Consider the following 15825-nt stretch of genomic DNA (forward strand, 5'->3'; position numbering starts at 1 on the left):
CAAAGCTGCACTTATGTAACATAAGTATACATATACACAAAACTTTTTTTTATTTTAAAGATATGTACAATTTAATATTAAAATACATTTACAATATCGCGAGACGAAAAACATAATAATATTTCATAGAATTAGATACAAGAATATGAACGTTTACACGCATTATTTACTCGCAAATACAACAGATAATTAATAATTATATACACTTGTAAAATAATGTACCGAAAATATTAAATTATAAATAAAGGTATGATAGATCTATATCCATTTCGCTCTTTCACATTATCGTTGATATTTTTTTTCCTGCTTGCAAAGCAAAATTTTTTTCAATTAGACAAATAAATACCCAAAAGAGCAAAATGCTGTTAATCTATTTTAGTGGCTTGAACAAATATAATGAATTGACGACATAAGTGGGTGGTGTTAAGTCACATTTTTAAACATTTTGATTTTGTTACTTTAATGGACATTTCAAGTCACTATACACATGATGCTACCTTCAGCTCTCACGTTTTAAAACTTCAAGAGGTACAAATGTAATGGTTGACTCAAAGACGTAAGACTATCAATTAAAAAACTTATTTAAAATCATCTCTTTGGTTCATAAGACCTTCCACTTATGTCTTAAACTATATTTTAATGTATTTTAATATATATAAATAATTTCCACAAATATTAATCAATCAGATATAATTGAATTGATGAACTGCAATTTTCATATAGTCTATTTTGTTATAATTATAGTTATGTTATTTACAATGTATAACATAAACACATATGTTTATATACAAAGACCACAAATTATTGTGTTTCATACCACATTTATGTATACTACTTATAACATTAATTTATTATCTTCAGAAGCCGTATTGTCGAAACAATTTATTTGGCCTGTATATTAAAATATTATGCATTTAACTTTTACTTCAATAAAAAATATTTTTATTATTGCAACATCGATTCAACAAAATCATTTCATTACATATAGAAAAAGATGGTTTTAAATAAATATAAGCTCTTTTTTGTCATGGCAACAATATAATCATAAGATAAAACAAAAATGGTAAATATGGTATCATATTTTGATTATACCTAATTTTATCTAAAATTATAAACATTTAAAATTTTATTGTTGAATCGACAAAGAATCAAAATAATACTGATAGTGACAATTTATTGAGCAATCTATTTTAATATAACAGTTAAACGACAATTTTTTTTTATTAATTATATTAAACCTTACTTATTTTAATTATTAAAAAATACTCGTAATATGTATTCAATACGAGAGATGTCATATGAATTTGATTTATAATGGAATTAAAATCAGTGGTCCTCTAATAGTATGGTATGTATTTGGGGCATTGGGTATTTCAGTGGCCATATTTTGAAGTTATTTTTTATTTTTAAATTCTCGGACCAAAAAATAAACAAATAGCCAGCCAGTTATTGTTACTTGAGAGTGATACAGTGATTAATTAGGCAAACAATTTTTATATTAACTTTCTCTTATTGTTAGAAATGTTTTTAAATATTTGTGGCAGTCATTTATGACAAGAATATATTTATGTTTTTGAATGCAAATTAAAAGCCGTTAATGTCCCACAAGATTGACGTGTTCTAGCCACTGGGCCATCCTCTTAATATTCATAGTAATATGAATAAATGCAATAAGATTATTATATTTTTTGGTCTGAGAATAGAACCATATTTTTATAAAGAACTTTATATCAAATCTACGTTACCTCTTAACTTTGCATAATAAATGTAATGTAAAACATTACCACGATTTTTCGGAAACGTGTTAAATAAAAAATATACGTAAATGCACTAAACAATATTTATAAACGAATAAATTTAAAAATATAAAAAAGTGGACATAAAAACCCAAAAACGCAAAATAAATTCCCGTAAAAGGAAATCAAAACAATCATATTAAAATAACAATTAAAATCCAAATAAAAACTTATATCGTTATTTATGACCAAGACATTGTACATTCATTCGATAAACTGTTTTCATGATTATAATTCATAAACATTGAATTTATACTTTTATGATACAGCATGTTCTCACAGTTTTGAGACTTTTAGTATCTTTAAATGAACGTATAAGAAACAGCAGTTTATTGTACATCAAATATGTAACAGTTCAGTATCTCCAATTGTAATTAACTCAAGTAGTATCATATTCAGAATTACTACTTAACCAAGCCAAGGAAACTAACACGTCGAATGCGGAATAACCCTCCCCCGCCCTCTCCAAACCGCAGGTACCGTATTCTATACCCATTATTTATTTTTTAACGATAACAATCTATTATGATGATTACGTTGACTCAATTTTTACGAGTTCCTGACCTACTCGAAAGTTGTGACGTCACATTAAACAGTCGCTTACTTAGCTCGTTCGTTTGTACAAACTTTTTGAATATCATTAAAAACATAGGTTTCTCCTCCCCACCCCCTCCTAACCGCAGGTACCGTGTTCTATACCCATTATTCATTTTTTAACGATAACAATCTACTATGATGATTACGTTGACTCAATTTTTACGAGTTCCTGACCTACTCGAAAGTTGTGACGTCACATTAAACAGTCGCTTACTTGGCTCGGTCACTTGTACAAACTTTTTGTATATCATTAAAAACATATTGAGAATTGGGTACAAATACAATAATGTAGTGAGAAAATAATTTACCTAATGCTGGATAACGGTTTTGGCGTATTTTTTTAGGCGGTACACGTCTTGGCTACCTGTTCCTTCTCTGATGAGACGCGTTGTATCAACTCGTCGGACCATCGGTGAGCTGTTCGATCCACCGTCGAGGGTACTGTTAGGCATTGCACGCCTCCGTACTCGCACGCAATCTGTAACGTCACAACATGAGATTTAAGGTTCCAATATGGCGCAATATGAAAAGTTCACACCAATAAATATAAAAACATAAGTGCATTTGACCATTGAAATAGCAGATTAGATGCTTCGATAAGCAATTGATGGGCGAGTACTGAAGTCTGAGCCGCAATCGACTTTATAACGAGTAAGGTAAATCCTATTTCCACTGAGGCTCATATAGCGTTTTTCTCGAATACAAGGAAATATTTTTTTTATTGGAATAGAGTTATTTAAAAAAGAAAAAATATATGTTGCTCATGCTAAGGCAGTTTAATTTGATGATGATGAACTGGACGGTTCTTTCAAGAAAACCATAACAATTAAAAAAAGGATTAACATAGTACTTTCCTGAAATATTTTTTTTTTAAATCAAGTTAAAGTTTTGTTTATACCGAGCCCGTAATATATAATGTAATATGTAGTGGTTTTTTTAAAGTAATTTGAATATTTCCGCGCATTTTTGAATATAAAAAAATATTACTTTTTTTTGTTCTGTTAATTTTTTAACAATGTTACACCTCCAAATTCTTAAAGAAGAAATTAGATCACTCACAATATTATAATACTGTTTATAGTTTACTAGTTTCCTCTCGCGACTTAAGGTGTTTAGTACCTTTGTTATTTTCGGTAACCCTGACAACGTGCATACAAAACTTCATGATGATCGATTGAACAGTTAAGACGTGAACGTCAAACAAACACTTTTGCTATATATTACTTAGGATTCAATATTAATATCATACTAACTGCCTCGTTGGTCTAATAGCTACCTTTTTTATAGAATAGGAAGGCGGACGAGCATATGGGCCACCTGATGGTAAGTGGTCACCAAACGCCCTTAGACTTTGGCATTGTAAGAAATGTCAACCATCTCTTACATAGCCAATGCGCCACCAACCTTGAGAACTAAGATTTTATGTCCCTTGTGCTGGCTCACTCACGCTTCAAACCGGAACACAACAATAACAAGTACTGCTGTTTTGCGGTAGAATATCTGATGAGTGGGTGGTACCTACCCAGACGAGCTTGCACAAAGCCCTACCACCTAAGACCTTGCAGCCTATGTTTAGTTCGATTATCTCATTTATGAAATATGCACTATATTTATCTATCAATATCATCCATTCTGCCTTAATAAATATTCATATTGCACCCAAGGCACCTTAAGTTCCTGAAGTTGGTGTTGTGTTGCCACCTCTTGGTTGGGTTCTTGTATTTGGAATGAAGATTAATTATCGAACGAATATTAACATAAAATTATTATGCTCGCAAAGTGAACTAACAGTAATAAAGTTAAGAAAACTGATGTTCTAATTTAATTTATAATAAATAAATTGCATATGAAAGCGAAAATAAACTCAATAAATTTACAGGTGACCACCATTCGAAAGATACCATTCGCAGACAGCAACCGAAGCGCGTATGGATGGAATCCCGCGCGTTCCATCAGCAACATGATCAATTCAATCATAGTATTTCTTCAAGTTCAATAGCGACACTGCTACAATATGCTGCTATTGAGCTTAATTTCTACGATCTGAGGTCTATTTTAAATATATTAAACATTGTCGAAACCTTTTTTCGAACTCTATGACTGTTAAAACGTCACTTATTCTATGTGTATCACGTGTTTTAATGTTTCCTACATTTCTTTCTACCTATCTTAAGATATCTATAATTCTCAAAAACAGAACCTTAGATAAGAAGCATAGGATCATAGACAACCTCTTTTGAAGTAAATATTTAGGCACTTGCATAGTTAAAACTTATCTGGTGGTATTACCTGTGGCAACGATACCCTACTGCGGAGCGACTTACCCTATAGTGGTGTAACAGCGCCCTGTCAGTGGGGACGCCCACGGAGCTGGCCCCGGGCGCCAGCTCCCACACGAAGTGGTTCCCGAGCTCGACGGCGTCGCGCGGTCGCAGTGCGTACTTGCTGCGATTTTTCAGCGCGTGCGGCGCTGCCCAGCGACGGGTCTTGCGTGCTGTTACAAGTGGCGCAGGGGCTTCTGCGTCATCCTGTAATTATATAATGCAATTTTAAACATTTTTATACTTGTATCATCGTATGTTTAATTATTGATAATATAATATGTACTTAATTTGATTTCTACTGCAAATTAGAAAATTTCCAGGATCGGATTTATAGTTATGGATTTAAAGACGATGTCAAGACGTTACTTATAGTCGCTTAATGGTAGTTTCTAGTGATTCATCGCTTATAGGCTGTGTCAAAATTTTAATAAAATTAAACAAAATGCCGTACCTCCCACCGAAGGTAAAAGAAGGCGTTTCTAAACAAAAACGCGGAAGGCGCCTTCGAGGGTGGGTTGTAGGCAGCCCTTAGAGCCGTCAGCAGCGCTGTTAATGTTCTCTCGCGCCTCGGCATTATGACTTCGTCGACATCTATGACGAGTAGCCAACCGGCTGTCGCCATGGACCGGTACAGACAGTCATTGAATGCTGCGAATTGCCCTTCCGTCCTGAAAGGTAAAATTTATACATTTTTATAAATACTATAAACGTTCTTATACGTTACATAAATTTGTACAGTATAGTACAGTAACAGCCTGTTAATGTCCCACTGCTGGGCTAAGGCCTACTCTCCCTTTTTGAGGAGAAGATTTGGAACTTATTCCACCACGCTGTTCCAATACGGATTGGTAGAATACAGATGTGGCGAATTTCAATGAAATTAGACACATGCAGGTTTTCTCACGATGTTTTCCTTCACCGTCAAGCATGATATGAATTATAAACACAAATTAAGCACATGAAAATTCAGTGGTGCTTGCCCGGGTTTGAACTCACGATTATCAGTTAAGCTTCACGCGTTCTAACCACTAGGCCATTTCGGCTTACATAAATTTGTATTCAACGATAAATATATAGAATTTTGCTACATCTATCTTTACATATATCTTTATATAAAATATATTTTTGATGTGCTTACGTTTCCAAACTTTCATTCCATTGAGATGAAACTTTGTACAATAATTAATGAAACTGGTGTATTGTACAGTGCCATCAACGCACTATGAATGGCGCTTCAGTTATATCGTATAACAACACAAATAAGAGGCATTGCTAATATACCCTAGTGTAGCATATCGTATTATTTATCATATTATTATATTTAAAACTATTGAAGAAATACCTTAAAATTTGTTCACACTAACGTACCTAATTTCCACTTTCGACACAATAGGTAGCTTCCAAGGCAGTAGAGTCACAAGACCTTGTTTACGATAGTGGTCCAGCAGGCAAGTCACCTGTGCACTCAGCGACTCGTTGTACATGTAGAAGTGACTGACGCCCAGGAGACGGTTCAGCTCGAACCATTCGACCAGCCATTCGTCCCTCGAGTATGAGAAATGAAATGGCTTTACGCAAACGTGCAGTGTTTCCTGAAAATTAAATAATTATCATTTAAAACAAAAGGTAAAATGTTATGTACAATATATAAGCACATTTATATAATAATAATGTCCACCAAAACGGTTTCGGCTACGGCGGCCAATCTCAAGAGAGATTAGCCAACTACGCAGGAGATAATATAGTGCACAAGTGTGTGCGCAAGCACAGGTGCACTCTCTATTTCCTAACTATCATAATCCGATTGGACGGCAATCCGACACGACCGGAAAGAGTTCAGGTGCAGGACCAACAGCTTTAAGAGCTTTCCGAGGCACGGGAGTGAATATATATATAAATGTATATTCGCCGACTTGAGAAACTCACACTTTATAAACTAAAAAGTATTAACTATTTAGAATTCTTTGAATTAAGGTTTGATAATTAAAAATATATAACTTTAATAGAACCAAATTATCGAGAGACACGTGTGTATTACGTGTGTATTTTTATATTTTTAAGTGAAGTTTTTTTTAAAAATAATGAATGCTTTCTAAATTGTTTTTTTTTCTGACCGAGTATAATTTTAAAATACTTTCAAAAAATTTGTAACTACACCCTCAAACTACACCCCCGTGAGTACTTAATGGATATTATTATTGTTTTTATGATAGTAGTTTCCATTAGTTTTTTCTCTTTTTATTAAAATAAAGCATTAAATATTTTTAACAATCTAGAAGTTAATAATGGAATTTAACGTATATATCTCACAGACTTAGAGGTCACACGAAGCCATTTATATGGCCACATTATCCGAGTAAATAGCTAATAAATAATAAATAGCGATCGAAGGAATTACACGGAATGGATGTTAGCTTTTAATGGCATTTTTAATATATTCATAGGACATGCACGATACTCGTTTTAGATAATCTCACTGCTTATTGAGATATATTTTATTCATTCACTTTAATGAATAGTGTTTGAATTTATGTACATATGTAATAAATGTACGTATGTATTATATATGCGCAAAATTTGCATTATTTTTTTATTCGTGATTTAAATTTTATTTTGGTGTCCATTTTGATTTTAAATTTTTTTTTAATGTGTATATTTATATACTTTAGTAAAAGTTTAAGTTTTAATTATATATGACATTTTTTATGTTATATTAAGTAGTAAATTAATAATGATAATTATTGTATCACCTAGGATCAGAATTACGATTCAAAGAGGAAATGTTGCTAGCATTCTTGCCACCATTCCACGCGGTCATGGTTTGTTCAGTAGCTATTCTAAATTTTATATATTTAAGGCTTTAATGTAAATAATTATTACATATAATGTATATAATTTCTAATCAATTATTATTAGGTTTATAAAACACCTAATTTTTTTACAAACTAAGAAAAATCCAGTCTAATATAGTCGAATCCAATAACATTTGTTACTCATTTAGTAATGTAATACTTTTTTAATTTTTATAAATAAGTCTTAGTACTTAATAATAAAAAATATATTAAAATATAAAAGCTAGAGGATAATTCCTCGATAGGTAAACTCAATAATCCTAATAATTTATTAGCGCGACCAGGGGGTTTAAGCACAAGACCTCGAGTTAAGTTATTGCTATTTTATATTTATTATAAAACTATAACTAGTAAAACTTGTAAAAAGTCCGTAGACGTGTAATAAATAACATAATTTATATTCATTTATATTAATGGCATAATTAAAAGGTTTAAATATTCATAGAAATCAGCAATACTACATAAAACTACACGCAAGTTCAAAGAGGTCACACAAATAAAAGCCAATTGTTGAGTTAATTCAACGAATAACCTTCATTTAACAAATAATATCCGTCCTATTAATAAATAGCTGTAATTGTCCCACTGTTGAGCAAAGGCCTTCTGTTATATTAAAGAGAAGGTTTTCGAAACTCAATGTAACGGAAGAATTATGACCACAAATTAAATACATGAAAATGGATTTTAACCCGTGATTTTCGTTTTATATTCTCGTGCTTTATACATTGAGCTTTATCATGAAGCCCATGTATCAGTCTATCGATACAAAGACTTCGAGCGTAGCACGACTGAATTAGAATTGGTCTCGTTAAATATTTTTTTAAAATTCCTGAAGCTCGTGTTACAGACGACATTAAAGTTGTGCACTAATTACTGTAATTGTGACGCTCCGTGAAACGTATGCAATTATAGAGCACACTGCTAAGCGTCGTTAATAAAATATGAACAGATGTCTTTGTTCCTTTTTTTGTATATGATTTGTTTTCATTTACTTACATAAAATGTGTAAAGTAGATAAACTGAAATGATATAAAGCATATTCAGTTGGATGGTTTTATATGAAGAAATAAAAAAAATTGTGGTCTTCATTGGATCCTCGGCAGACGTGAAACATCGAAGCTATGGTTATTTAAAGTGTTTATAATTAAAAAAAAGAATATATTTAATTTTTTTATTCAGCCTTTTGCCGTCCACTGCAGAACGAAAGATCCTCCCCCCCCCCCCATAGAACGCCAACCATCCCGATCTTGGGCAGTCCGCAATATTTCATAAGTAAAATAAAAATATTTTTTCAGCGTGTGTAGTACAAACACTCACAACAAATCACGAAGTATATTGTCTACGGCCACACATACACAAGGTACAAACAGTACAGTACAGTGGTAGCAAAGAGTGGGTATAATGGTATAAGAGAGTGTCATGCCGATGCTGATGTTACCAAAACGCGCCTATGGATGTTTTACATTAAAATGGCACGTTCGTTTCTTAGGAACAACTCTTTTAACTCTAACTCGCTTTGCTTTGTAAATAATCCTTATGTATACATATATAATAGTTACATTATTTCTCACCTCAATGCCGGTTTTTGGCTCTGTGTCTCTCACAGTCAGCAGGTTAGTTGGCGGTCGATTTGGTGTCGTATTGGCCACTATAGACAAAGAAGCGCCCACCGTTTCTTGGGGCTTAATACCCGAGTCGCGCAGCAAGCATAACACATACGTAGCACTGTATCTTAGGTTCCAATTTTCACGAATGGGCTTAAAATGAAATTAATAAGTGAATTTATTATTTATTCTATAAATAAAAGAAAAAATATTCTCGTAGGCAGTTTCTGAACGTTTAACGTTGACATTGATGACGAACAAATGGAACGATAAAACGGATAAAATATTTATTGATACGTAAGTATAAGTAGCTGATGATTATGATACCTTCCTGACCGAAAGGCAACGGCCTCCGCCTTCATATGAGTGTATCCAACTTTTCAGGATATATGAGCACGACTTTAAAAGCAAACACGGATCTTTATTCCTTTACTTATTGCAGACCGATGCGACCCGTGGGACCAGGCTTAAGACCTACTCGTCTACGTGCTTTCCAGACCATGTTAGTCACACTACCTTCCAACGAAATCTTTGACCTACTGGGAATATCTTAAGAGAAACCTCAATCGTTTTAATGGGGTTATGGGTGGATGTGTGAAGTAATAGACGCAACAGTGTCAACCCCGGCCTTCGAGATCTGCAGCCATTACTTACAACATGAATGCACCAAATGAAATATATACAATTATACATATATATATAATACCGATATTATGTTACCGATGAATATTTGGTAAATAAATAATTATATACTACAAAATCCAATTCAAATATACTACATGTTTTCTACTATACATAGTCAGCCTTTTTAAGCCTCCTTCTTTGACGTTAATAAAATTCATTCTGATAGAAATTCCTTATTCGTGTGATTTATGTACAAACGCATACACTTTACCGCTAAAATTATATAGCTGAATGTACACTATGTGAACTTTTAAACGAAATTAAATTTATTTTAATATTATTTTTAATATAAGTCTGAGTCAGATCTCATAAAAGAATTTATGCACGGCAAGTTTAATTAATGCACCCTTTTAATAAATTTCTCTTTAACAAATTAACCCAATTTCAATTTAAAAAAAGATCAGATTCATAATTAAAGCAATTAGATGGTATTGTATATACATTTATTTAATTAAACGTATGGATGAACCAAATATAATGTTTAGATCGCATTTATAAGCATGCTAAATGATATATTATAGACCACAGGTACACAGGTGTATCTGTGACACCTTATGCTTATAAGCCCCTCTTTTTACGGGGGTTAAAAAAGTAATATTACCTTGACTCTAGCCTTTAAAGTGACAGTGCGGTTATCTGACAACCACAAGCGACACATGACAGCGTCCGCGCCGCGCGTTTTTGTCGCTGCGATAACGCGCACTGCAGCCACGGTCCTTCGCTCGACGTAAGCGGAGTACACATAGAATCTGAATCTGTAAAAAAAAATCAATTCTCAGAAGTTGTGGTATGTGAAATATTATCAATAAATAGCCTGTTTTATGTATATATATATTTATATTATATTATTATTACTTCCTATCTCATATCATCGCCAATTTATTATTTACAAACAATATTAATGTAGCGACTTATGGGAAGACATTTTATAATTTGAAAAAAAAACCTCTCATTTCTTTCACGATCTGATTTCTTTAAGTTAAATATGAGGAAAAGCTTTGGTCGATCGGTTATTGGTATTTGAACAAGGAGCTTATTCTACTAATTAATACGTACAATACGTTACGTTTCCGATTCTACTCGGAGCAAAACTTCAACCGAATCGCAACTGGACTGTTATGTCAGTAGAATAGAAAAACAGTTAAACGGCAAATTTGTTAATAGAATTGGTCTCAGGATGACGTAAAAGGAATAGTTTATATTTCGATCGAATACGAACAAATAATCTACACAAGCCGAGATGGTCTAGTAGTTAGAAGGCGTGAAACTTAACCGATGATCGTAACCGGCCAAGTACCACTGAATTTTCATGTGCTTAATTTGTGTTTATATTTCGTTTCGTGCTTGACAGTGAAGGAATCTTGAAGAAACATATTGAAGAAACCTGCATGTGTCTAATTTCACTGATATTCTACTACATATGTATTCCACCAACCAGTATTGGAGCATCGTGATGGAATAAGCTCCAAACCTTTTCCTCAAAAAGTTGAGAAGGCCTTAGCCCAGCAGTGGGACATTCACAGGCTGTTGCTTTATTCTACACAAGCAATGGAATAGAAAAAAAGAAACTTATTCATTAAACTAGAGGGATCATGATAAAAATCACAATTGAAGACATGAGTTGATGACGTGATAAGTCACATTTGTAATTTTATAGAGATGCATTCGATTTAAAGATCTTCATTAACTCAAAGAACATACAGTTCACTTAAAGAGCAATTTAAGAAATTTCACATAGTAAAAAAGGGTAGACAATCTAATCATAAAATTACATTTGTCAATAAGATTAATACGATATAATCTTATTGCCAAATGTAATGTTATGATAAAATACAATACAGATCAATGACCAGAAAAAAGAAACGGAGATTCTCGAAAGTAACAACAAAAAGAACAGAAAATAAATAATAATAAAAAAATAGATTTTTTTTTATTCCTTAATAATGTTTTTTGGTGTTGTATGTGTGTTTGTACGTGTTACTTGACCCAACTGTAATAGCTTAAACTTTACCCAACTGTGAAACAGAAACGCTACCCACAAACTACATACCAAAAAGAAAAAAAAAACAACTGCTTTATTTTGAATATTAGGTTACATGTTCACGATTTTTTTCCTAAGGATGTTTTTTTTCTCTGAAATATTTCTCTAAATTAATAACATCGTCCATATCCAAATCATAAATATGTAATGACGATTCCATTTTTGAACTCATTGGAATGAATGAAATTGGTACAAACGTGAACGAATGAACGAATAAAACGATGATAATACAATCTGTATTACGGCTGCGGTTTCAGAGTAAAATTAATTCAAATCTATTTACACCGTCGATAATGGAAAATCGATTCTCGTCGGTAACTATAATTAGGTTACAAATTCCATGTATACTGATTATCATATTAGTGAAATTTAACTTTACAAATTTTTTCATTATTTTCATATTTTGTCGAAAATTTGACACGAACCCAATTTACTGTCCTAATCTGAATTTGATTGCCGACCTCTGAAATCATGAAAGGGCAAACCAGTGACATCTAGCTGGAATAGTCTTCTTGGAATATGTTTCGGAACGATATATTAAATAAAAACGAAGTGAAATAAATTAAAAAATAATTTATTCCTAGAATAATACTTACGTTTAAAATAATTTTTAGGGAACCTCTAATGTTTACCACTTCAATTAAGGGTACAGCTTGTGTTAGGAGCGGGGGCAACAATAGCCCAAGGGATACCAAGGGACCCTGTGACTTTTACATCGCTAAGCGACCCGTAAATCATTGCGCCTTGCATACTTTAGCATTATTACAACCTTATCAAATAAATATCAACCGAAATTTACAAGTAAAAAGAAGAAATTACTTTCTATGACATAGTTGTAAATATCGTGTAATGTATAAGGCTATGTGTAAATGCGTATATCGTCTTCGACATACGCCTAACACTATTATATCCACTTATGAGGAGCACCTGTCATCGATCAATCTTAGTTGCTTAGATTAGCTTTTCACGGATAGTTATATTATATGACGTATTGAAACATTGACAAAATATATGTATATCTATTAGAAATGGCATATTTACATTCAAATTACAAAAAGTATCTGACATTTTTCACCTCGCTGATCTTAAACCAAAGTAGTTTTAAGATTTCTCAATATTCTTGGTGTCTGGTGATGGTTGTGGCTTTGTGCAAGCCCTTCTGGGTAGGTACCAGCCACTCATCAGATAATCTACCGCTAACTAGCAATATTTAGTATTGTTGAGTTCCGGCTTGGTGAATGAGCCAGTGTGGTGAACTACAGGCACAAAGGACGTAAAATCTTTGTTCCGTCAATAATTTTTTTTACATCGCCATTGGGTATGGGCGATAGTGACCAGTTAACATCAGGTGGCCCATTTGCCTGCCAATGACATAAAAAAGAAAACAATGCTTAGTGTATTTCATTGATATCCGAAGTAAGTAGTGTTGCCATTTCTATATCCCGCTATTCCGAGGACCTATTATAGAAATCTACAACAGGAAATGGAAAAGTACTCATTCAACAGCGACGAGCATCGGGAAATTGTTCCTCGCTACCGAAAATATCTTTCCGTGAGAAATGTGAGGAAACGAAGATATTACTACTTCATTTCCAGGCTTATATTTCTAGTGTTAGTGTTGATATCCACTTTGAAATTTATTTTCAAAACTCTTTGAAATACCTGTATCATGTTGCAATTGTTAAACTCAATCCCATTTACTAACGTTTGTAACTGTTATTTTATCAATACTAATTGATTTTGATCTATCATGTCACCAAATTGTATTAAAAATTGTTACGACAGCTCATTTTATTTCGCGAATCACTGAAACTGTCATTTGTTTTTACATTCCAATATGAACTTTTTTAAAACACCTACAAATGTATGTTTGTAAGTTTGTAACGTCTTTCATGAATATTTCTTACGTGCCACTTTTTTTTATTAGACCTAACGATTGTCATATGTTTCTTGCATAGTACAAAGAAGATTTTTTCAAATAAAAATCGTTATAATGTGTAATTTTATATCGTATTCAACATCGTCCAATGTGAAGACAACGGCGTGGGCAGAACAAATCGCAACGCAAATATTATAATATAATCATTATTGAACTAAGAGATATATTCGCCCGTAATTTAATAGGACTTCATCCCACATATCAATACCTGGATATACTATACTCGACTAATTCCCTGGGTGGCTGGGAACAGGTATATTTTTAGATTTGACTTTCGTTTTTTTTATTAGAATTTTAATATGTAAACGTAACAATACATGTTAACAGCACAAGTATTGTAAAGTGACAGCCCTATTCATTCATCGAAAAATGGTTGTTGGATGAACTTAACCCGACTTAAGTCAGTCAGAATCTGAACTGGTTCCTTCTTTTATGACGAAGACGAGTCCGTTATTTATGACAGTTAAGTATTTTCAAGCTAGTATTTTCCAAGCATGAATCAGACGATGTAAATATGATATCCATTTTAAAGCTATTGTCTTCAGAATTTAACCGAGGCAAGCATTAAAAAACGCAACGCAGGAGAACAAGTACAAACAGCGGATAAGTCGTCTGTAGAGGAATTTGTATTGTTGTGAATAAATTGTCTGGTGATGCTGAAGCTAAGTTTCATTCAGTGAAATATTTTTTAAGCTCACATCAGGACCTTGAGAAAATATATTACATGTATCACAAACATTGGCATGTTTTGGGAGAATGAACAAGAAATTAGAGACGACGAAGTTTGTTTGTTGCGTTATGTAACTTGATTGTCTGTAATCTCATTATTGTACGAACAAAAAATCGTATTATATAAGTTCTTCCAATAATGCTCCGTCAATATATATTAATACATAAGGTTGTATTAAAACACGTGGTCTACATTGCAACGAGTAAAGAGTAAGTTCGTAATAAACGAAGACGCTTTTAAATAATATGTTATTATTAGGATGAATACTCGGAAAATAAACGAACTTTAGTAAGTGAACGTTATTGTAAGTTACATAATTATAAACCTGAGAGAGCCTGCATCTGATTTTTACAAAAATACATGATTTCTAATGATTTCTCATGACCTCTCTAAACGTTAAACTGCGTTCATCAATAGCGATTGAGAAATAAAATATAGTCTATGAAAATCATACAAAGATAACTGTGTAATAAGTAAAAAGTACCATCTGGGAACCTTTATATTGACTGAAGTAATCAAATTTAAAATATATCCGTTTTCGAATAATCGATTATAATAAATAAATTAAAAAAAAAACATACGTATCAAACATATAACTTCCTTTTTTAACACTTAAAATAACTATTTCTTTTAACGTAATAAAAATGATAATTTGGCAAGACTTAAAAACATTAAAAATAAAATACCGGTTAATGATAGCGTACATCGATTTGGAGTTTTAAGTTATCATTATTTGAACGTTCCATGCCCACGGAATATATTAGCGTGAATAGTTTTACTACGTGGAGTTGGTATTTGTTAATTTCCCGGATATATATAAATTGAATTTATTTTACATAACTCTGTAATTAAAATGATAAAAAGAGTAACTGCTGATTTTCTTGTCGGTTCCTTTTGATAGAATCTACATTCCGAACCGGCGATAGATGTACTTTTAATTAAATACTGTAACATGACGATTCCGAAGTGTTTTATGAGCCTATGGATAAAGAATGTTTTGATTTGGTTTGATCTAAAAATAAGACCTAAGCGCAATGCATAACGTAATATCGTGTCGAGTCTTCATTCAAATCCATTAAGTGGATACAGCGACACAAATGTATTTATTAAAAAAAAAATCTTCTGGAATCTCTATATGACAGTTATGTCCTGCTTAGCGCCACCTATCAACAATTATAATTTAATTACAGTAATTGATTGCAAATATTATATACGAGTGCCACATTTTGCTTAATATATCGAGCTAGACATAACATGT

General features: G+C 32.4%; 1 protein-coding gene across 2 annotated transcripts in view; it reads right to left on the reverse strand.

Moving 5' to 3' along the window:
* Positions 1–2079: 2079 nt before the first annotated feature.
* The window catches only part of LOC126770803 (uncharacterized), a 73499-nt gene continuing 59753 nt past the window's right edge, over positions 2080–15825 (reverse strand). The window contains exons 3-9 of one of the 2 annotated variants that reach the window (XR_007669489.1): positions 10459–10612; positions 9141–9326; positions 6086–6309; positions 5169–5385; positions 4718–4921; positions 2627–2871; positions 2080–2422 (exon numbers count right to left, since the gene is read on the reverse strand). Coding sequence is in view for 1 of the 2 variants with exons in the window: in XM_050490371.1 (XP_050346328.1) it covers positions 2734–2871; positions 4718–4921; positions 5169–5385; positions 6086–6309; positions 9141–9326; positions 10459–10612 (1123 nt within the window). In the remaining variant the exon portion in view is untranslated. Of the gene's footprint in view, positions 2872–4717; positions 4922–5168; positions 5386–6085; positions 6310–9140; positions 9327–10458; positions 10613–15825 lie in introns of both variants that reach the window. The other variant, XM_050490371.1, reaches the window with a different exon arrangement.

This window comes from Nymphalis io, chromosome 9 (genome assembly GCF_905147045.1).
Source record: "Nymphalis io chromosome 9, ilAglIoxx1.1, whole genome shotgun sequence".
Classification (NCBI taxonomy): domain Eukaryota; kingdom Metazoa; phylum Arthropoda; class Insecta; order Lepidoptera; family Nymphalidae; genus Nymphalis; species Nymphalis io.